This window comes from Anomalospiza imberbis, chromosome 2 (assembly GCF_031753505.1).
Source record: "Anomalospiza imberbis isolate Cuckoo-Finch-1a 21T00152 chromosome 2, ASM3175350v1, whole genome shotgun sequence".
NCBI classification, from domain to species: Eukaryota; Metazoa; Chordata; class Aves; order Passeriformes; family Viduidae; genus Anomalospiza; species Anomalospiza imberbis.
In genome coordinates, this window is record NC_089682.1 from 79138934 (window position 1) to 79161382 (window position 22449).

Genomic DNA, 22449 nt, shown 5'->3' on the forward strand with positions numbered 1-22449 from the left:
AAGATCTTGATTGTTCCCACACATGCCATCGAGATTTTTTCACCGCCTTTTGTATTGATTGCTTTTATGTAAGTAAAGGTTTCAGTTCAGCTTCCTTCTGTAAAGCAATGAAACTCTGTATGACTTAGAGTGGATTACATGGTAGTCTTCATTTGCATCAGTTTAAAGGGACTGAGAAACCAAGTAACTGAGTTATGTTCCTAGTTACAATTTAGGAAGAAGAAACCATTGCTTATCTGCGGTCTTTCACTTGAAAATGTGGCTTTAATGGCATAGAGGAAAGACTTGTATTTGGTCTGCTCTGTTTCTGTCTCTAATTTCATTCTCTATCTGCTGCTTGTCTGGCAGTACTGGGGAGTTACAACTGGTGATGTGTAACAATTAACAGCACTGGTGTTTAGGCTTTTTGGAAAATTGCATTTTCCAAAAGAGTAAAAATGAACACAAAGTCCACTTCAGATGTCTGAACACCCAAGCTAGCTAGGATCTTTTATTACCAAGAAGTGGAAACAGATCATGCAGTACAGTAAGATTCTTGGTTGCGTCTTTGTTAGTGTGAAGATCAATGACATTCTGAAATGAGGAGTTTTAGCTTTTTTCTGATGATACTTCTTGAAAGCTTTGTTGTGTCATAGGACGATTTACCTGAATATCAAAACTGTTGCTGTCTCCCACAATATAGATTACTGAAACAAATCCAAATATTTTGTCTTTTTTGGGTTTGTTGTATATTTCTAGTTGGATTTTGTTTGTCAAAGTGGGACAGATATGGTTAAGCATGAACTAATTAAACAACATTGTCTTCTTAATTTCTTTCCACAGTTTTAAAACCGTGAAATCATGGCTCATTCAAAGACGAGAGCCAATGATGGAAAAATCACATATCCTCCTGGAGTCAAAGAAATCTCTGATAAAATATCTAAAGAAGAGATGGTGAGGAGGCTAAAGGTTAGTAAGCAACTAATTGTTTGCAGATTAAAGTTTCTTGTAAAGGATATTCAATAATCCTATTACTATATTTTATATCTGGAAGGGTTTTTTTTTTCCCTTTGGGCTTTACCTTTTCTATGCATAGGAGAAACTTCTTTGCTCTTGTGCCTTCTCTTCTACCACTTTCTTGAAATGACTTGTTCAAAAAGGTTTAAATGCATTTAAAAATCACAAATAGAAATGAGCTGCATTAATTTAAAATACTAAAATTTTGTTTCTGCTACTATGCTAAATCAGTACTTTCATTGTTTTCTAGTATTTTCCTCTCTAAAAGAGAGTAATAATTTTGGAAATAATTTGGATACCTCTCAATACATTCCTTTTATGCCTTCGTGCTCTTTGGTTTGTTTATAAAAACCTTTATTCTCATTGTTTTAGCCTGTATCATGATGAAGGTAGTTTTTGTTATACTTTAGTCTATATACTTTGACTATACTTACAGTCTTTGATATATTTCCGTGTTGAATTTCTTGATCATTTTATTTGGCCTAAGCGTAAAGGAAAGTTGGACAGATTTGGAGGCTAATTTTGTTACTACAGTTCTGTATCTACCTGTGTACTCTCACAAAAAGGCAGGCCTGTATTGTGCAGAAGGAATGCCTGTAGCTTGGGCTTGCCTTGTGAAACAGGAGGGAGCTGATGTGGGAGAGGAACCTTAAGTAATCTAACAGATGGAAGAGCTTACTTTGGAGTTTTCTGAAGAAGTAGTTTTGAGTCAGTTGGAACTATGGGTAAATGAACAAAAACCAGTAAAATCCCAAAACACAAGGGTTGCTTCTTGTCTTCTCCCCCAGTAACCTGTCTAGGCTTTCGGATTTTGTTTGATGGACTTCAGTGAGTATTTTGCATTCTATGATGCTGAATAAAAGACAACATTTATAACTTTACATATAAATGATTCCTAAGAGAAGGAATTCTTTTTTAGCACTTGCATATTTTTTTCAGCTTGTGGAAATGCAGCACCACACTAATACTTTTTTTCCTGTATATGTATAATACTTTTTTTTTTTAACTAATACTTTTTTTCCTGTAGCTTAATTTAATTTCTGGCCTTGAATGTCTAGTCCCTTCTGTCATCTTGATCTGTCTTGCAGAATAAGAGGACTTTGTAAAATGTCTTGTGTTTCTTGTTAGTTGTTTATTCTGACTATGAATTCATTGGTGCAGGGAAGAAGTTGCAGTATTTCTTTTATAAGAGGTTGGATGATCCATGCTACACCACAAGTGTACAGAACCTCAGTATAAACACAGTTGCAGGGGCTAAAGACCAGTAGTTGATAAATAAGTGAACTATTAGCCTCTTGATTTCCCTGACTGCCAAATTCATGCAATTATTAGGGAAAAAACATTTTTCTGTGCACAGACGTTCTGCTGTTTGTTGATAATGATATATTAATATAAATGCTAATTATCAAGAAATCTGAGAATAAAATGGAAAATATGCAGAGTGAATTTCTGTGTTAGCATAACTTATGTTGGACATTTAATGCATTTTGAATTGATGCCCTCTTGAAGTTTATAATAGATTTGGAAATGACATAGAAGCTAAATGGTGACAGTTGTGAACTAGCACTGAAGACAGAAAGAAGGTGATAAACTCTTGGAAATGATGAATAGTGTGAGAAAAGCATTTTCCACAGTTTCTTTTAATACAGAAGAACCAAGTTATCATCTAATGAAATATTAATTTTAGACCAGCAGTCTAATAATACACTTTTCTGTCAGTTTTATACAAGTAAATTCCAAACCTTGTTTCTGTGGAATGATGCAGTAAAAATTGAATGGGTTAAGAAATATATGCCACATCTGGTAGATGAAGCTCCAGGAGTATAAATTATGGTGGTCTGGGTGTGATTTCAGGCTCTGGAGTCCTCTAACGTATTGCTTTGCAGGAACCTGGAAATCTGTGCTAGGACAACTAGCTTGTTTTCCTTTGTTTTTCCTTCAACACTGTGATGGATTGCTCTGCAGACAGGATGACTGATCTTTGTTGTCCTGACTTGTACAGATGTTCATGTTATCAGGGAAAAAACATGAAAGGTTCATTTCTAGAGTAGAAAAACCCATACTTGTTGCAAGAAGTATGAAAAGACTACTTTTCATGGAAATGTAAGCAGTTCTGACTTGTAAATTAATTAGTGTGTAAGGGCACCAGTGCACTTCAAGTAGTTCATCTTGTGCCTGACTGGGGAGGACTTTATTTTTCTTGCAATAGAAGTTGTGTCTGCATAAGCTGCTGATCGTCTGTGTCTTTATGTAAAGAATTCTCCTGTGTTTGAAAACTTCACAGCTTCTGTGATCCCGATTATGCAGAAGTTTGGGGTTTTGTTTTTTTTTTTTTTTTCAGTTGGGCTTCTTGCTCCCTGACCAGTTACAGTAAGTTTTTTGGAGGGGGGAAAAACATAACCAAACAACAAACTATAGCAAAGTATTTTATAGGCTTCTAGGACTTGACATTATTATTCTTTGAATAATATCTCTTCCTGCACTGAAGAAATAGATGGGAGTTTTGGCTTTAGTTCTCAGGATTGTGTAATTAAGTCTTTAGTATAATTTTGTTAATTTTACAGGAGCTGAACTCCTTAAAATAACTCTGCCTCTGTGAGTTAGATAAGGAATTACTTTGTTTTGTCAATAAATTTCTCTCCTTCAGATAAATGTAAGAATTCTCACCAACTAACAGTTACTAAATATAGCTTTTCCTGCTTTTGTTTTATTCAGCATGTTTAATATTTAGTGTCCCAGATTCTTTTTTTTTCTTCCATAACTTCAGTAACTGTATCCTAATAATCCTAGTGGTCTTTTTAATCTTGTTGGACAACATCCATGCTGTGGAGCTGCCTGGATTTATGTATGCATTTGCTGAAAGTGTGGGGTTTGCTTCTGGACAGCACAGGGAATAGAATTTTCCTCAGAGCAGTAATAGGCAAAACCCTGAAACTGAAGAGAATAGGAGGAAAAAATAATCACTGAATAGTTGAGGGAGAAATAAATATTTTTAATAAAGTTTTGCCATTTTCTGAATTTTAAGTGAATTACTGTAACAGTGAATGCTATTGCACTTTTTCTGTTGTCCAACTTGATCATATGGTTTCTCAAAAAGATTTGGGAAGTCTACAACTAGACTTTCAGTATTTCTGCTGAGACTGTGTGCTGGGGCAGCTGATAGAGGACTTGGCCAGGTCTTTCCTGTGCCCTGAAAAATGAAAACACAGGTTGCTCAAATAAGTACTGCTGCATAGCTAATAATGCTTCTGACAGAAGTTGCACTAAACAAAAAAAAACTTTTAGTAACGATTCTGTGACACAAAGTATTTCATTTTATGTACTAATGTGTGTCTGTCTATTTAGATGGTTGTGAAAACTTTCATGGATATGGACCAGGACTCTGAAGAAGAAAAGGAGCTCTACCTAAATCTTGCTTTACATCTTGCTTCAGATTTTTTCCTCAAACATCCTGATAAGGATGTACGTTTGTTGGTAGCATGTTGTCTTGCCGATATTTTCAGAATTTATGCCCCTGAAGCTCCATACACTTCACCAGATAAACTGAAGGTAAATAAAATTAATCTCTTTTTCCACACCAGGTTTTTGCATTCAGTGATTAATATAATTGGTCCTGACTGCTTTTTCTCTCCTTTTATTTCTGGTTCAGCCGAAACAGTTCAGTTTTCACTTGATTTTGGAATGTCATTGGTCAAGTCAGTTGTCCATGATATAAAGGGCTATACAGTACACATTCCAATAACTTGCAGAGTTTTGGATTTGTATTGCAAATAATCATTTTATTGAGCTATTTTTGGGATTTGCAAGTTACTTTACTTTAGAAATACTGATTATATGTATAGCTTTTATCACAATCTGTTGCAAGATAGCTAAAACCTTCTCTTGGGAAAATACCCCTGCATCTCCAATTAAACTACCAAGAGGCAGGTACTTATATATTTATAGATAAAGGTTCTATTGAAACAAAGATAAAGTACTTTTGTACAGAGTTAAATTATATTTGATATGACTTGGAAAATTCTGCAATTACAAACATCACTGATCCCACTAGATGGAGATGGTTGATAGAGAAATGTCAGGTTTGAAAAGGAAGTACAAATCTGACTAATTTGTTCCAGAAAGAAATAAATTTTCTATTATTTAGTGGGTTCTTTTATTTTTTAAAGTAGAAATCTAACTTAGTTCCCAGCTCTCAAAATCAAACTATTTCCCTTGCGCAGTCAGAATCTAGAGTGGTGAACTGAGTTTTGGGGGAAATTTACAAAAAAAACAGGTGAAAGTGACACTGAAAAATGTGTGCTTTTTTTGTCTCCCTGATTTAGAAATGTGTGTAGTCTTTTTTGTTTAGTTTGGTTTGGTCTTTGTTTATTCCACAGTAGGATGGTTGTGGTGGATGGTCTGTCTATTATCACTTAAGAGGAAATCACTCAATTTCTCATCTAGTTGGTTGCACCAGCGGTGCTTCCTAATTGGGGAAACAGTGCAGTTTCAACTGCTGCAGTACATCTTTTGTTAACAGACAAACTGGAGAGATACCTAGGGATTTTTCTTAGTTCTGTTTTCTTAATTCTGAATTAGTGTGTAATCAGATGTACAACATCTACTTCCCATACTTATTGATTGCACCATCTTCCAATTGGAGATAATACTAGCTTTCTCTACTGTGCTATATTTAAGTCTGGTTTTATGTCAGTTTTGAGTATATATTTTCATTTACTTGTTAGGCTAAGAGCTTTAATTTCTCTCTTTCTGAGATGGGCTAAGTTCCTCCTTAGAGAATTTGATCTGCCAAATGCTGCTAAGCTTCAGATTTTGTGGTGTACAGTATCAGAAGGTTTACCATACTGATCTCATACCTGAAGTATCAGAATACTACAACCACTGCTTGGACAGAACTTGGAATGGATGAGGGACTTCCAGTGCTAGCATTGAGTTCTGTAATCTGTGTGGATTTCAGAATTCAGTTTCTTGATGCAGTTTTCTAAACACATTTTGAGAAATAAAGAAAAGCCAAACAATAGGGACCTTTGCCTAGGGCTGCTGAGGTAGGTTTTTTGCAAACCCGTTTCCTCTGAAATCAGCTTTTGTGGTTGCAGGACAAGCTCTGATAGAAATGTCGAAGAGTTCCCTCCACTTTATGACAGAGGTAAGAGGAAGAATGCTTCCTCTTGGGTTATATCTTGGCACTATTTTTACCCAGTATTTAATATCAAATCCATACTGCAGCTGAGTCTATTCTTGTATGTTTAACACCAAAGTTAAAAATGGCAAAGGGTGTGCTAAAAAGACTTGATATCTTGAGAGGAAAAGACTTAAATCTTAAGTTTTTGCCCTTGCTTCAGACTCAGTGGATCTCTTTGTAACTTATACATTGTGCAAGTGAGATGCTGAGGAAAGGGATAAGAATCTCAGGTTTCCCTCTTTTATGTGTATCATTAGTGTAAATCTTACATTCCTTGCCCATCATTGAAAGAGTGTTGATAGCAGGGATGGAAAATGCCATGAGTAGAATAAAAACAGAGCTAGAGTAGGTTTGCTCTTCTGGGATCTCAAAACTTTGAACCCTCTTGAGTCCATGTGAAGCCTAGAGCCCAAATCTAATTTTTTGATGGGAAGATAATCTAATAATTTATATGTGTCCATTGAAAATGACTTGAACTGAAGGACTGTCTGCCTGTCTCTGCTGAAATGTAGATTTTAAAAAGGGTATATGGTAGCAGAACTTCAGTTATCTGAAGGTGTTCTCTGGTGAGAGCCATGGCTCTGATGATTACTGAAGCCATTATGTAGTTGGCATCAAGACAGCAATCCACAAAAAAAAGTCCCTAAAGTTGAAGTGTGAGCAGTTTATTTTTGAAATCTGGATTCTAATGTAGATTTGCTTTACGCAGTCTCATGTGGAAACCTATTGTCCAATTATGAAATTATTGCAATTTTTTGGCTGCAGCAAAAGTTTATTTTAGCCCGTGTTTTGAATTTAGAAATGCATGTTCAAGTAGTACGTTACGTGTGCTTAAAAAAGGGAAAAATTTGTCATAGTATGTGAGATATTAAAAATTAGTGAGTACTTCTGAGTTTAGTCAGTCTTGCTTTCTTTAAATAGGAAAAATAGTTTAGGAGTAAATGCTTACTTTTTCAAACCATGCTGTTATCTGAAGCATTCAGGTGTTGGACTTACTGTACATTTATGCTATTCATTAATGTCTGTAGTTATATACAGCACAGTGATGAGAACTTTCTTTCAGAAAATTAGTAGGGTCTTTGAATCACATTAAGTAGGTAAATATTGCATACTGACCTGTAGGATGGAAACTGAGATACTGGGTTAAATGAACTGATTGAGATTTACCTCTACAAGTAAAGTTTAACAGAAATAATTAACACAGAGCATGGCTTCTAAGATTAAGTATTTATGTTTGGCATTGGTCAGTCTGTCACGTGCCCCCTTTATTCTTCAGTTCATTCTTATTCTTCCCTGAGACTCAGTTTGTATGTCTTCTAAACTTTACAGAACCTTCCTGTGTTTTCCATAAGACAGCATTCATTTTGGGTGGGGACTGATGGCCTGCTAGTGTTCAGGCACTAATTTTTAAAGGAGAGATTCTTCAGATGGGCTTTTGCATGGGAACGGAATGCTTCTGAGTGGTTGGAGACCATTGGATGTGTCCTTTGTGTCTTTTGGTTTAACTTTAGCTAAAGAGTCTAGATTGTGTGCTCTATAAAGGATCTGAAGTTTGAACCAGATGGTGATCCTTCTGATCATCCTTACCTCTTCAAAATCAGTTTCAAACCAAATTAAAACATTAATGTAGCTGTAGCTCTGAACATTGTGTTTGCTGTGCTGTTTTGCCAAGAGTTTGTGATGTCACGTGTAATCTAGTTCTTGATTTTACCTAGATCCACAGTAAGTGCTCAGCTTAATGATTAAGGCTGGATTTTGTGGTTATAGTGTTGGAAAAAAAGAAACCATATTCTTGTCTTTTGTCTGTGTATTCTTCCTGGGGGACTTAGGGGAAATTGTAATTTTGAAAGTGTTACAGAAACACCTTATAACTATTTCTAGGATAGATTTTCAGGATTAACAGTAAAGCTCTATTCTATTTGTTATGGCGACTTTATACCTTTTGGAATTTGATTTACACCTAGGTTGTTAGATGAAACATAGATATAGTTGAGGCTGGGATGAGTGTTTCTGGTGATACTTTTTTCTAAATATTTTGATTTAATATAGTTGTATCAGATTAATATAGTTGTAGTTGTGAATTTCCAGCTGTTAATTATCTGAATGTAAAAAAAAAAAAATAAAAAGATACCTTCCTATGTGTTTTTATTTAGTTAATAATTGACTATTTGTTCCTTGTAACCTGCTTCAATTTACTCTGTGTGAGACTTTTTCTGAAGGAGTCTTTTGGTGGTGAAAGTTGATAAAGGTAGCAGGAGGAACTTGGTTTATTAGTTTTTGCAATAGATGTTATCTGTGTCACTGTCTTGATGACTGAGAAATGCGCAAAGAATACAGAGTGAACGTATAATAACATCTCTTAGGAAATACGTAGTTGCCTACTGCTATTTTCCCCTTCTTTTGAAACTGATTGTAAAATGAAGTAAAAATATTAAATTCATTGTCCTGCTGAATAATAATCTCTCTACTTCTGCAGCCAGACAGTTGCAGCTGTGTTTGTCAAATTGAACGCTTTTCTTTGGAAAAGGTTACTTTCTCAACCCTCTAAAGAAATATGAAGTATTTTAAAATTACTCCTTGACATTTTCCATGGTGTTTTTGTAGATGATCTTCTTTTTGATAGTGAAATAATGTCTGTCATTGCTGCATATTTACTAGTGACTAAATAATACAAGTAACTTTAAAAGGTAATTATTTTCTTTTGAAGGTTTAATTGCAGTTGATTGAATAACTAACACTTCTTTCTTTTCAGGATATATTTATGTTCATTACAAGGCAACTTAAAGGTTTAGAAGATACAAAAAGCCCCCAGTTTAATCGATACTTTTATTTGCTTGAGGTAAGCTTCATAACTTATTTCATAATAATGGTTAAACATAATCTTTCAATTTAATCTTGTTAACTACTTTTTTTTTTCTGTTCCAATACAGAACATTGCTTGGGTTAAGTCTTATAACATATGCTTTGAATTAGAAGACAGCAATGAGATTTTTACACAGCTGTATAGAACGCTGTTTTCAGTAATAAAGTAAGTATTTTCACCCCAAATTTCACAGTATATTATTGCATGACTGAGGTCAGCAAGTTCTAACTTTTAGCATTAATGAGTTTTGTAATTTAGTTTAACTAAAGGTAGCAGAACTGTCAGTTTTTTCTGTTTTAATGAATCAAGACACAGTGCACATAATCTTTTTTCCCTAAGAAACTTAGATTTAATTGTAGTTTACTGCATTTATTTTATTCTGTTCTTGAAATTGAATGGTGTAATATGCAACTCTAAGGAGTTTGGAGGATTATTGCTGTGAAAACATGAGTCAGAAAGTAGCGGACACTGGAAGGTACTGCTAGAGGTAGTCTAGTCTTTTCCCTTTTCTCAAACCAGGTCAACTTGAGCAGATTGCCCAGAACTGTAGCCAGTTAGGTTTTGGGCATCTCCCAGGATGGAAAGGCTGTGCCACCTTTGGGCAACCTTCTAATCACCCTTTTATTTAAAAAGTTTCTTTTGTCTGAATGGTATGTCTTGTATTTCACCCTGTGCCCACTGCCTCTTGTGCTGTGACTGGACACCACTGAGTGTGGGGTGTCAAGACAGTCTTGCCCTGTCTTCTGTACTCCCACCATCAGGTAACTTGTCATTAAGTTCTTTTCTAAGCCATCTCTTCTCAAGACTAAAAAACAGATGTCAGCTCTCTGTCCCTCCTTCCATGAGAGCCGCTCCAGGCCCTTAATCATCTTTGTGAACCTTTGCTGGACTGAGTCCAGGATGTTTATGTTCCTTTTGTGCTGGGAAGCCCAGAACTGGACACAGCACTCCAGAGGAAGTCTCCCCAGTGCTGGGCAGAGCAGAGGGATGCTCTACACTCTCTTTTCATGGCAGGGACAGATAGAGTCTTACTGCAGTAGTGAATGAGGAGAGCATGAAATTTAAGAATGGTGGTAATATGCAATCAAAGAATCAAAGTATTTTGATTTCTAAGAAAACTTGTGATTTGCTGATTTTATTCCTTGTTGTTTGCCATCACCACAGGGAGTACTCTGAACAGAAGTTTTACTTTACATAGATATTACACTAAGAATTCTTGTTTTTAATTTCAGCAACGGTCATAACCAAAAAGTACACATGCACATGGTTGATCTAATGAGCTCTATCATTTGTGAGGGAGATACTGTGTCACAGGAACTCTTGGATACAGTGTTGGTTAATCTAGTGCCAGCACATAAGGTAAGACTTAGTGGCTTATGTTTTGTTTTGTTCTACATTTTTTTCGTAATCATGATTTCTTGGATGTATGTGTTCAGCTATGTAAATCTAATTGAGAGAATGGCTGTAGCAAATGTTTTTGTATTATCTGGATTTCTTTTAGCAAACAAGTAATTTTAATAGACAGAAAATACAGTCTAGTTTCGTTGCTCTGATATACTTTTCATAAGCAAAGTATCAGTGGTCACAGTAATCTAAAAGGTTGAACATCATATGAATTTAAACACAGTTTTTTTACATCCCATCAATGCTGGTAGAATGGAATAGAGAAGCTACAAACATCCTTTGGAAAGTTTTTCATTCATGTAATGCTGTATCAACAGTTCAAACTAAGGTGCTGCCCCGAGAAGGATGGAAAAAGTTGTTACGACTGCTGATTTGTAATTGGCTCTGTTGTATTTCAGAAATGTTGGCTTGGTGGTGTTCTGTTTCTGATGCAGCCATAGAATTAAAACTCTGCAGAAATGGTGGTTCAGGAAGAGCCCAAGGAATGGCTCTCTTACCTTAATGAATAATGTCGTGTTTAAAAAAAAAGTCTCCTATAGATGAAATAAAGGAAAAACTTCAGAACTGTGCATGTATTGTGATACTTAAATGTTTAAAAAGCATGAAGATCTGACTTCTTAGTTCAGGAATCTGTGTCCTACTGAAATCTCATGGGCTATTCTCTCGTAAGTTGTGCATGACAAAAAAAAAATGTGGGAAATTATCTAGGAAATGTATCTTTATCTGTATTTTGGACAAATCTAGTAGCCTTTTTTTTTCCTTAAAATGTGATCAGAAAGGTGTTAACTGCTGTAGTTTCTAAAAAGTGTAAGGTTAAGTGGTTATTAACAGAGAGATGCTTTGGAATGCCTACTAGTGTGCCATTACTACTAGCCATTAATTCAGTAAATAAATAGCACATAAATTATTTTCTATTTTCTAGACTAAATGCTTAGTATTGGTTAGTAATTTTTTCCCATCACTGGAAATGTTTTAGCTGTGTCCTTCAAGGAGTCTAATACTTGTATGCCAGGTCTAGACTGAAATTTATGTGGCTAAAGTCCAGATTTATGAAGTAAAGCTTTGGAATACAGAAAACAAAAGCAAGAATATGCAAAATACCTTAGTTTGTTTTCTCAGTTAAGAATCTATCATATTAAGAATCTATTGTTTCATTGTTTCATCTGTGTTCAAATTGATTTGACTATATAATTTTTATGTTTCATGTTTAATAAACTGACTTTGAGTTGAAGAATTAGTAGCACTAAAACAATTCTGTTTCATAGTGGTCTTAAAATTACTGACTGAATATTTTAATAAGGGAAATATATTTGGGTTTTGCATTTTCTGCTGCTTTTCTTTTAATCCAAGTCTCTCTATGGATAAGATATTCATTTATAGCCTGCTTTTTAATTGAAGTAGATACCTAATGTCAGATTGTATTCTGAGTATATTTACCTTTATTTTTTTCCATACTAATGGAAAGGAGCTTCTAATATTTTTCTGTTTCATCTCAAAGTCCTCAGGTAGAGAATTTTTATTTTAAATTATTTAAAATTTGGGTCCTCTAACTGCTTTCTTTGGCTACTGATGTCAAGCTGGAAAAGTGTAATAAATTCAGAGTTGAGAATTTTTCCACTCTTCCATTGAGCACAAAACTAGGAGATAAAGGATAAGGTCTACCATAAAAAGGAACTGTGTCTTGGCTGACCTCGCTGTTCAGTTATGTCGGCTGTTGGGAAATTTAATGATCAGACTGGTCACCAAAAATGGCATAAGGGCAGACATTGGTGTAATGGTCTGTAGGGAACCCCCTCAGATTTCCTAGGGACCAAAAAATATCTTCGATAGAGTGGAAAGAACATAGATCTGCTACTAGCTCAGTTTGAAGATTATCAGATTGAGAGATTGTTGAAGATAAGACAATTATATCTATAGAAAGTGACACAGGCAAGTGATGTATTTTTAATATGCCCAAAAGGAAGGTTGTGTGTGAGAGGGAATTTTTAGTGGCCTTGTGAACTGAATGGCTGCATTGTAGAAAAGAGTTGTATTGGTAAAACAAGACTGAGCACCTCAAATCTCAGTCTGTATAATTTATCTAACCTGTGGTCTGTAAGTATGTATTGGGAGCAGAAGATACATCTGGTGGCTGAAATTCAACATTAGACAGCTTTATGCAAAAATTACATTAATATTTTTAAGAGATATAGTAATTAGTTGAGCAGTTTACAAAAGGTTAATTCAATACTGTTGCCCCTTAAACCAAGACTGTATTTTCCCAAAGATGAAAAATAGATATGGTCCATAGTCCTGAGTGGTAAGTGCAAAAAGCAATGGTGCTCACAGGATAGCTGCAAAATCTCAGGCATAAAGAGCATATACTGGGCACATGATAATATTATCCAATGTCTGTATACCATAATTAGTAGTCACTGAAGTAGTGACAACTCTAAACTACTCATATCTCCCTTAAATTTGTCATCCATCTCACTTGGTCAGCATGAAAGCCATACTAATGTAAACCTGAATGAAAGCAGCTGACACCAATATCAGAAGAGAAGCCTGCTGAAGTGTGCACAGGCTTGCTTGACTAGTACAGCTGTCAGATAAGCCAATAAAATGGCAAGCTTAACTTGTGTGAGTGTGTGCTTAACTCTTAATTGTGATGTTGAATTATTCTTTTCCTTATGTGGTTTCTCTTATTTTCTATCAACTGAACTGAAATTCTTTTGATAGGATTATATTAAGAGGGGATGAATTTAAGTGACCTAAACCCAGAGAGGGAGGTTTAGAAGCAAGGGAAGAGATAGTTAGTATGAAAAGGCAAGAAAAATTAATAGTTTTCATTTCCCCTTTAATGATCTTTTTGTATTATAATGCTTTTATGGCAGACCTGCAAACAATTTTGTGTTTGTGCAGTGTGTTAGAAGGCAAATTGTACTTGATTTCCTTGGGTGTTTGCCAGTGTTCCATTTTCAGCCTCAGGACTGCTACAGGGAGTCCCGCACTGCACATCCCATGTGCTTTACATGCCTATGTTTTAGAAAAAGTGATACTTTTAAAATTAAATTAAAATTTTAACTGTCTCTACTAGGAATTTGCTTAATATTTAGTGTTACCTATCTTGGCAACACCTCAGCTGCGCTTTTTCTTTGTCAGCTGTCCTTAATCTGTTTACCTTCCTGGGGAGAACAAGAGAATCTCTTGAAACTGTTCTATCAGGTGCTCTTGGATACTAATTTGGCTTCTGTGCCATTGATAATAACAAAAAAAAATGAAAATGCTTTTCAAATTCCAAGTAAATTATACGTGAAAAATATGCTTTTCAGGATTATTTGCACTAGATACAGACTTAACATTTGATTTTCCTCCCAAAACTACAAAATAAAGGCTGGATTGATGCTAGTTTAGTCATCTCCTGTAAAAAAAAATCTAAGGCATTTGCTTTTTTTTTTTTCCTTTTTCTTTTAAGGGGTGGGTAAAAATTATTTCACTCTCAGATTTTTTTTTTTATCTGTGTTAAATTGTTTATTGAGAGGTAACTGGAAAAAAAGTAATTGAGAAAAAATGTGAATGCATTTTCATCACTGCTGACCTCCTTGTACAAGAACAAATAATTTTGGCTCTGTGGCATACTCTGCTGGAGAATATTGTCTGTATAAGCACAAAAATGTGTGTGCCATACTGTCAGAGAGGTTGCCACTGCTTATTATGTAAAAAAATAGAAGTTTGTCATTCTAAAGAAAAGCAGGTATGAAAAATGAGTTGACAAAACTGTTAAATGTTTTCCCAAAGTATAAGTACCTTGAAATACCAGCAAGAAATGCCTAAAAAACATGGTAGAAATTGAGACAAAGGAGAGAACTCGTGGCTGAGCAAAATAGCCTCTATTCAGATATTATTGCTGGAGGTCTCCCAAGGTTTTAAAAAATGTAAATGTTTAGTAACATTCTTTTCTGAAATAAAACTAGAAGTTCTGGGGAGAAAAGTCTGGTTCAGATGTTAAATGTAACCTCAGTTTTCTTGCAGAAGATTTGTGTTCTGCCTTCTCAGGGGTGGTTCTTTGGTTTCTGCTCATCAATCAGTATTTATTTTGTTTTTTTCCTTCAAGATGTAGTAATTGCTAATGATTATTTTAAACAGTGTTACCAATTGATGGCTTTGTTCCTACCCTGTTCAGGACTCTAAAAACCTTAGGCCTACTGGATGCTTACATGCTCCTAAAGGCATCTTGATTAAGATAATTGTCCCCATTATGAGGGCTTTCTAAAATAATTAAAAGATCTTGAAATACACATCAATTTTCTTTCCAAACATGTGGAAAGATTGTACAGATAATAATGGTAAGAGAGCTTATCTAAAAACAGAAGAAATTTGTCAAATTAGATGTTATCCTTTTAAAATTTTTCCTTAAGGAGAAGGAAGTTTAGGATATTTTTCTGACTGTTGAATTAGTCAGAAGGTTTGATTCTGTAAAAGATCTTTGAACCTACTTGGTAAAGGCTGGGCTGCTCTTGTTTTCATTTCACCTTAGGCAGTGCCACTTTTGCTTGTTTCTGCTTTTTCCCTGAAAGTGGAAAATGAGGAGAAAATTTGTGTGCTTTTAAGATTTCTTTGATATTGTTATTTTCAGAAAGTGGGGCCTCTGGACATTTGAGGGTCATGACTATTGGCACTATTAAATCAAATACATGAGGCATGAAAAAATAGCTAACTTTCCTTAGCCGCTTGTGCTCTAGACTATTTTTCCTCTTTAGAGCTTTTTTTAGATAGATATTTATATTACACTTCCTTCTTACTCAGGGTTGCAAATAGCCACTTGTAGCATTTATCTTGGGAAGCATTAAGCTTGGAAGTGAACTGCTGTGCAAAAGATACAAGCTGAAACTGTAATTAATGTGAATCGGAACAGATCTGCCTGTTGGAACTCTCCTGTGCCAGGTCTGCTGTTTAGACTTGTTTTATACTAAACCAGATCTTGCTCGTGATCCAGAGTTCCCTCTTATCTAGGTGAAAGTGGTTTTCTTTGTGTTGCTGGAGGTGAACTGTGAAGTCAAGAACGATCAGAAAAAGAATTGAAAAATTGAAAGTGGCATACGTTGCTAGTAATTTGTACCTTTTATTTCCTAAACCATTACAATTTTGAATAACAGAAAACAAATTATTCCAGTGGAAATACCTTTTTTTTTTTTTTTTTTTTTTTAATTGTGACCATAAAGAACAATCCAGCATGCAGTGTTTTCTCTTTTCTGGGACATGGAACAACTGTACAGTTTTGTAATAAGATGCAAGTAGTTTATATATTAAAGTATTTTTCCAGAATTGGAATTTCTAGTCGCCTTCTCTTGTGGTGACTAAAACAGACACTTCAGGCATGAGTCTTTGTAGTGTTTCAAGTTCAGTCACCTGACTTAATTCTATCAGTAGGCGAGTCAAAGACATTTTTTTGTTGTATATTATTGGAAAATGTTAATCAGTTCCCACTGCTGCTTAGAAGCCTATAGTTCTATAGGGTTTTTAACATTTCAGACAGTGCTCTCCATTTCTTTGCAAATCCTCTCTTTCATTCAGAAAACTCTAAAGAACCAAGCATATCCAGGTAAAGAAATACCCTGGATGTGGCAAGACATCTTGTGTGTTTGCTTTTCATTGTGCTACAAGAAGTTCTCTTCCTTTTATGGTGAGAAATATTTTAAAAAAGCAGCCACAAACTGCCCATTTTTTACTGTTGAGTTATAAACTGAATATATTGGGTTTTTTTTAAAATTGCAAAGACTAATAAAAATTGTAGAAACTATATTTTTTTGCCTTTGCTGTCTTAGACAGCAGAGTAAGTAACTTTGCATGGTGTGATGGAGAGGCTGTGGTGGTGATTCACAGGTGGCTGCTTGATGCAAGGGCAGAATTGCATTTTCTGTACTCCTGTTCAGAGTCTCACTTCTGTGGTAACTATGAATGCCTTTGTGTTGCTTTGTACCACTTTACTGGTTTTCAGGGAAACTGATAAGGAGGAGCAGTAAAATGCAGGCACTGAGCTCACTGAGCATCAATTTTAGATGTTCAGCTGAAAAGTAAGTTCTCATCTGCCTGGAATTTTTTTTTTTTCTCAGTAATGCCAGTGAACACTACAAAGCTTTGCTTGGAATAGCTTTGTTTTTACTATATTATTTTTATTACTGAAAAGATAAAAAGAACAGGCTGTTTCTTTAATGCATTTACCAGTACATGATGTCTTTAAATTCTTGGATTTGTTTTTAGGTAAATGTATGTGCTTATAACTCTTCTGGTTCTCTGTTTGTTTTTTGCTCCAGAATTTGAACAAGCAAGCCTATGATTTGGCAAAGGCTTTACTAAAGAGGACGGCACAAGCAATTGAACCATACATTACTAATGTAAGTGAGGACTGCAAACAAACTTGGAAATCAATACTTTCTGTAACTGAAGTGTGTTATAAAAAGAATGAATTGCATGAAAAATGAAAAGGGTTGAACAAGAATTTTTATAGGTTGTCGTTTTTCTTTGAGAGAATGATTGTATTAATGAAGCATCGCATAACCTGTCCTTTTGAGTCTAATTCTTTACCATATAGAAACTATTAAGTACTTAATACTTGAGATTTTGGAAATGCAATGAATAATTTACTTTCTGCTGTCTTGGAAGACCTTGTAATTCAATCCTTAGAGTGACAGGAATACCAAATGTATTTTTATATATTGTTTTGATAAAAATACATAAGCACATTGTTTCTGTAGCAAAATTTGTCTTTTAGTGAGGAGGTAAGACTATTTAGAGTCAAGAGAATTGAAGGTGGAGCAGAATTTTAGTGCTGTTATCACAGCAGTAGAAGAGGAAGCAATCTAAGAATAGATAGTAAAGAAGAAAACTGAGTGAACTGAGGATTGTAGCAAAGTTGAATGTAGACATCATAGACACTGTAACAGAAGATGGATGAAGGGAAGTAAAGATCAGAGAGGAGTATGCTTTAACTTGAGCTGCACAATAGGAAAAAGTATCTCCTCTTTTTAAGCAGTTGAGGATTTAGCGGGACTTACTGCATCTGTACAGAACCTCAGGAGCTTGAAAACACTGGAAAACCGTCAATGCTTTCTGTTACTTTCAGACTTGTAACACTTTAGAAAGTGGGTGCTTCCTAAGATTTTTTTAAATCCTCAATAAAAACTCTTACTTCACACCTGCTGTTTGGCAAGGTGTTGGTGCATGGGAATGTGTTTTTAATTTTGTTCATCTGTAAGGTTAGATTACAAACTGGGTGCAGTTTTCTGAGCTTTGAGGAAGTCTGTACATTAAGAATCTCCCTTCATAGGAAGAACGCACATAGTCTTCTTTTCTTTGTGTCACGGTTTGATGCTGGCGCGATGCCAGCGCCCCCATGAAAATGCACCTTCCCAAATAAATGCTGTGAGATGCAATCAGGAACAGAGCAGAGCAGACCCAAACTTAATAACACAGGGGAAAAAACTTTATTAACTACTACTACTATAAAAGACATGCACACTAAATCCAGGATGAAGACCCTCCAAAACACTCCTCCCCCCACCCAATTTCCAAAAAACCATAGTGAGACACCACCCAGGATTCCTGATCAAGTTGCCACCCTTCAGATAATCAATACTCAGTCCATCAAGGGAGAGAGAAGTCTCTCTTGCACCATAGACCCCCCTAGGAAACACAATTGCCACCCTTCTGTGTTTCCATGTCACACATGGCAACCGCCCAGAGAAAATCTGCCATGGTGACACTCTCCTTTCCATGTCACAGTGCTCTCACCACCGAGCATGGACAGACTGCTCACAGGGCTCCCTTAAGGTTGCTTTGCCAAGGACCAAAAGAAACAACAGTTCAGTTTCTCATTTTTGGGACCACAATCCACCCCATTTTCTTCCTCCCCTGGGGCCGAGGGTCCAACAGCTTCTCCTTTTTGGGACAACAGTCCCCCCCATTTCCTCCTCCCCTGGGGATGAGGGTGTCAAGAACAGAGATCATCTTCTTCCTGGAGACAGAGGGCACCACCACCCCCTCCTCAGCTTTTCTCTGTTCACTCCATTCCTGTGCTTGCAGTCACTGAGGCAGGTCTCTTGGCTCACTATTGCATCCCCCTAAAAATGCAGTCTCTGTTGCAGGAGAATTTGGTTCAGTCTATGGCTAACAAGAAAAGTCCAGCCACAAGCCACTTCATCATCTCCTTCCACCTAAAAATTTCTTCTTCTAACATCTCAGGTCCCAGACTGTCTCTCTTCTCCTTCAAATCGAGGAGAAGTAACATTTTGCAAAGCTTTCATTTCCCAGGAAAGGGTTAAAACACTCGGATTCCCTAGCTGAAATCTCTGCCCAGAACTCCGACTCCCATGGCTGGGCATCTTCCCCCTACTTCTCCTTCTCCTCCGCTGGCAAATTCTAGGTGGGTCAGGTTCTCTGTCTCTTTCCCTCTGCGGGGGAGGGACAAAGGCATCTCCATTTCTCTCCACCCTTCCATCCTGCAGGGGCCGGCCGGTTCCAGTCCTTCAGCCCCTGGCCTACCTCTCTCAGGCCGCATGGCTTCCCCTCCCCCGCCCAGCCCATGGCTGGGCAGGGGAGGTCTACACAGCACTCTGACCGGAACCAAAGAGAGAGTTCCCCTGGGATTTCCTGCTTTTAACCCCCTGTGTTCCCAGAGGCATATCCATGCCTTCAGTGGTCACTCCTAACCAACCCTGACCACTGATTGGTTTGACCCAACTTCCTGAAAAAATTCACTTCCATGTCAAGCCATGACACTTTGTTTCTCACAGAAGAGGTATTTTGCGGTTTTGAAAATTTTCTTGAGATACATTAAAAACACAATATCGGTTAGTTTCCTAACCAGGATTATAAATATTCAGGCAACTCTGTATCCTGAAAAGCAAAACATTTCTTCAAGACAGTCTTTAACTTACAGTAAAACCCACTATAATATATATATATTCCTCTTTAGTTGCCTCTTATCCATCATAGAGGATGTAGTTGAAAATAGTGTAGAAATATTTTCTTTAATGAGAAGCATGAGGTTTCCCTCATGTATGTCAAGTTTACCAAGAAGGAATATTTGCTTTACAGTTGCATTATGCTGCTTGTAAATACAAATTCTGGAACAATCAGTTATCAACTCCTATGCTTTTACTTTCAACTCCTTAACCTGTCAGCTGTGTAGTGTAGTAATTAGCCAGTTGTTTCAGCCTTGCTTTAAATGTTAGAATACTTTTGAAATGACAGTTTTCAAGAGTGAATAATTCTGAATATAGTCCCACTGTGAAAAGATATGATGCATTGAAATTCCTTTAAAATTGTGTTTCCTAAATTACTTTTAGGCCTGCTGGGGCGAACATCTTATTTAATGTATTTTCCTTTATGTATAATACTTGATACGAGACAATGATATTTTAAGACTTCTGCTATGGAATTCTGATCTGTGTGTGCCACCTTCCATCCTTTTTCTTTTAGGAGTGGAATTAATGCTGTAAGATTAAAAGTGACTTAATGTTTTAGGATTTAGCATAGGATTTAGAAGTGTGCATGTATATTCTCATTCTTGATGTGTAATCTGTTTTGTTTCCTAGTTCTTCAATCAAGTCCTTATGCTTGGTAAAACATCAATTAGTGACCTGTCAGAGCATGTATTTGATTTGATTCTGGAGTTATACAATATTGACAGTCACCTCTTGCTTTCTGTACTACCACAGCTCGAATTCAAACTTAAGGTAAACACTTCTACCCTTTCTATATATTTGAAACATGTATGCTTTGACCATTATTGTTTAGGTTTTTCCTTAACTGACAAGTTCTTCAAGCTATTTGGCAAATAAAATGAATAACTATATGTAAAAATTACCTTCTCTGGATTGTTTAAAGGAAAACCCATAAAACTCCTCAAAAATATAATTTAGGTTCAAGTGTATTAACCTACAGTGCGTGTGTGTATATATTTGGGATTTGGTTGGTAGATGGTTTTGGCTTGTATATTTCAAGCAATAACTACATTTTTGGATGACTTGAGGGCTTGACCTGCTTTATTTCTTGGTTTACTTATTACTTATTGTGAAAGACCTCCTATTTTGAATATATTTACTAATAATTTTGTCCAAAATGTAGTTCTGTGACAGATGTAAGCAGACAACTGAAATGCATCAGTATGTCTTGTAGTTATTGCTGCAATGACTTATGATTTTTCAGACTTGTTTCATATGTCTAGAGAATAGCTAGTGCTAGCTCTCTATTTTAATGGGTATTTTTTCCTTTGACTTCCTTTTCAAAGTGTCTCCATCACTTGGACAACTACAATATAACAGTTGGTTCTCCTTTTATTTTATTCTCCTTGGCATTACTTTTATTCTATCTGTCATTCCACAGGGTTTCTGTGAGGACTGTGATTAGATTAGTATTCTGTATGTGATCTGTTACTAAGCTTGAAGGCTGATATGCAATGGGCGTCATGTAAATTTGAATATATTTTTATTACAGAGGACAGATTTTAGGCTTGTAGCACCTTTGGCCTCTTCTTATGGTAATATATATTATCACAGTGGGTTGTTCATGCCTGTTACTTTTCCCTAATATTGCTAGGCAGGCACGCTACGCTTGCTGGGTGAGAGGTTTTTTTAATGCCTTTATCATTCTGTTCACATTTCCAAGAGGAGTAGGGTTCAGTTTACTGCTTACTGTCTGTGTCTTCAAAGTAGACCTTTTTTCAACTTTTAATTCCTGTTCCTACAGTTATCATTTTCACTCCAATAAAAATAGTACTTCTGCAGCTGAAGGTGTTATTCAGGATATTTGATCTTACCTGCTGCCATAATAGTATATAATTGCAGTACCTTTCCCATCTGTAAGTCCACTAAAATCTGCAGGTTCTTCAATTGTTGTCCTACTCCTTCATTTCATGATTTTCAATACTGATGTAATTTTTGAATCTTATTTTATTGGAATCAGTCTACTGGCCAATGTCAACTTTTTGTTCTTTTGTTTTGCTTTGTTCCCTTTTTACCCAGGCTGGAAAATATTCTGGTCTCTTTCTTAAGCTAGCTGATTTCAGCCCTAAGCATTTCCATGTTTTCTTTGTACTCCTTAATTTACAACACATTTTTTTCATGTTTGCATTTCTGTTCTTTATTTAGTGTGCTCTTTTCAGATGATGTACATGTATTTTGTTGCTTTCTGTCTCCTTCATCCTTAGTATAGTTTTCTCACTATGGTCTGAACCCTTAGAGGGTAAGTGGTTTGTATTTGTTGTCTACAATGTCGAGTTTGACAATGTTTCCAGGAGATATGTAGGTTTTGATAGCTACATTCTTACCACTCTTATTACTTGTTGTCTTCTTCAACTTAATACAGTTTGTAGCAATTCTAAAAGCACTGTAATCATTTGTGTGTGTTTTGTAATCCATGTGTGTGTTTTGATACTTTACATTATCAGAAAAAATAATATATGCGTATTTTTGTCCATTGACTGTCAAATGACCTATCTTTTACAGAAGAAAAAAAGCACCTCTATTTGGAATAGGATATACCTGGTTTAAATTTTGAGATGCTGGAATCAGTTTCCCAGAGAACTTTTGGGTACTTCACTTCTGGAAGTGTTTAAGGCCATGCTGGCGTGGTGTTTTGAGCAACCTGGTCTAGCGGAAGGTGTTCCTGCCCATGGCAGGGTGGTTGAAGGATGTCCTTAAAAGTCCTTTCCGACCCAAATCATTTTATGGCTCTAAATGAGTTGAGAGGTCTTTAATATCTTTCTGTGGTGAGAAGAGTATTTTGAAGATAAGTGTTCTAAAATATTAATGAAATATAGTCAACCTGTGTTTTTTCTGAGATCAGCACAAGTTCATTCTATATGCAAACCTGCCAGCAATGTTTAAATGCTTTCCACTCCAACAATAGCTTTAGCTTTACTCTGAACAGCAGCAGCTAGTGTCAGCATTTTTTAAATTCAGTTCCAAGTAAATAGCTCATTAGTGTGTTGAGAAGAAAGTGTGATTTCAATGAAACTCAGAGT

The 22449-nt window shown here is 36.0% G+C and overlaps 1 protein-coding gene across 4 annotated transcripts in view; it reads left to right on the forward strand.

Moving 5' to 3' along the window:
• The window catches only part of PDS5B (PDS5 cohesin associated factor B), a 102186-nt gene that overhangs the window by 19359 nt on the left and 60378 nt on the right, over positions 1-22449 (forward strand). For all 4 annotated transcript variants that reach the window (XM_068181979.1, XM_068181981.1, XM_068181980.1 and 1 more), the window contains exons 2-8: positions 823-948; positions 4342-4545; positions 8931-9017; positions 9109-9206; positions 10274-10400; positions 16739-16819; positions 20021-20161. In XM_068181979.1, coding sequence (XP_068038080.1) covers positions 841-948; positions 4342-4545; positions 8931-9017; positions 9109-9206; positions 10274-10400; positions 16739-16819; positions 20021-20161 — 846 coding nt within the window. In that variant the 5' untranslated portion in view covers positions 823-840. The remainder of the gene's footprint in view (positions 1-822; positions 949-4341; positions 4546-8930; positions 9018-9108; positions 9207-10273; positions 10401-16738; positions 16820-20020; positions 20162-22449) is intronic.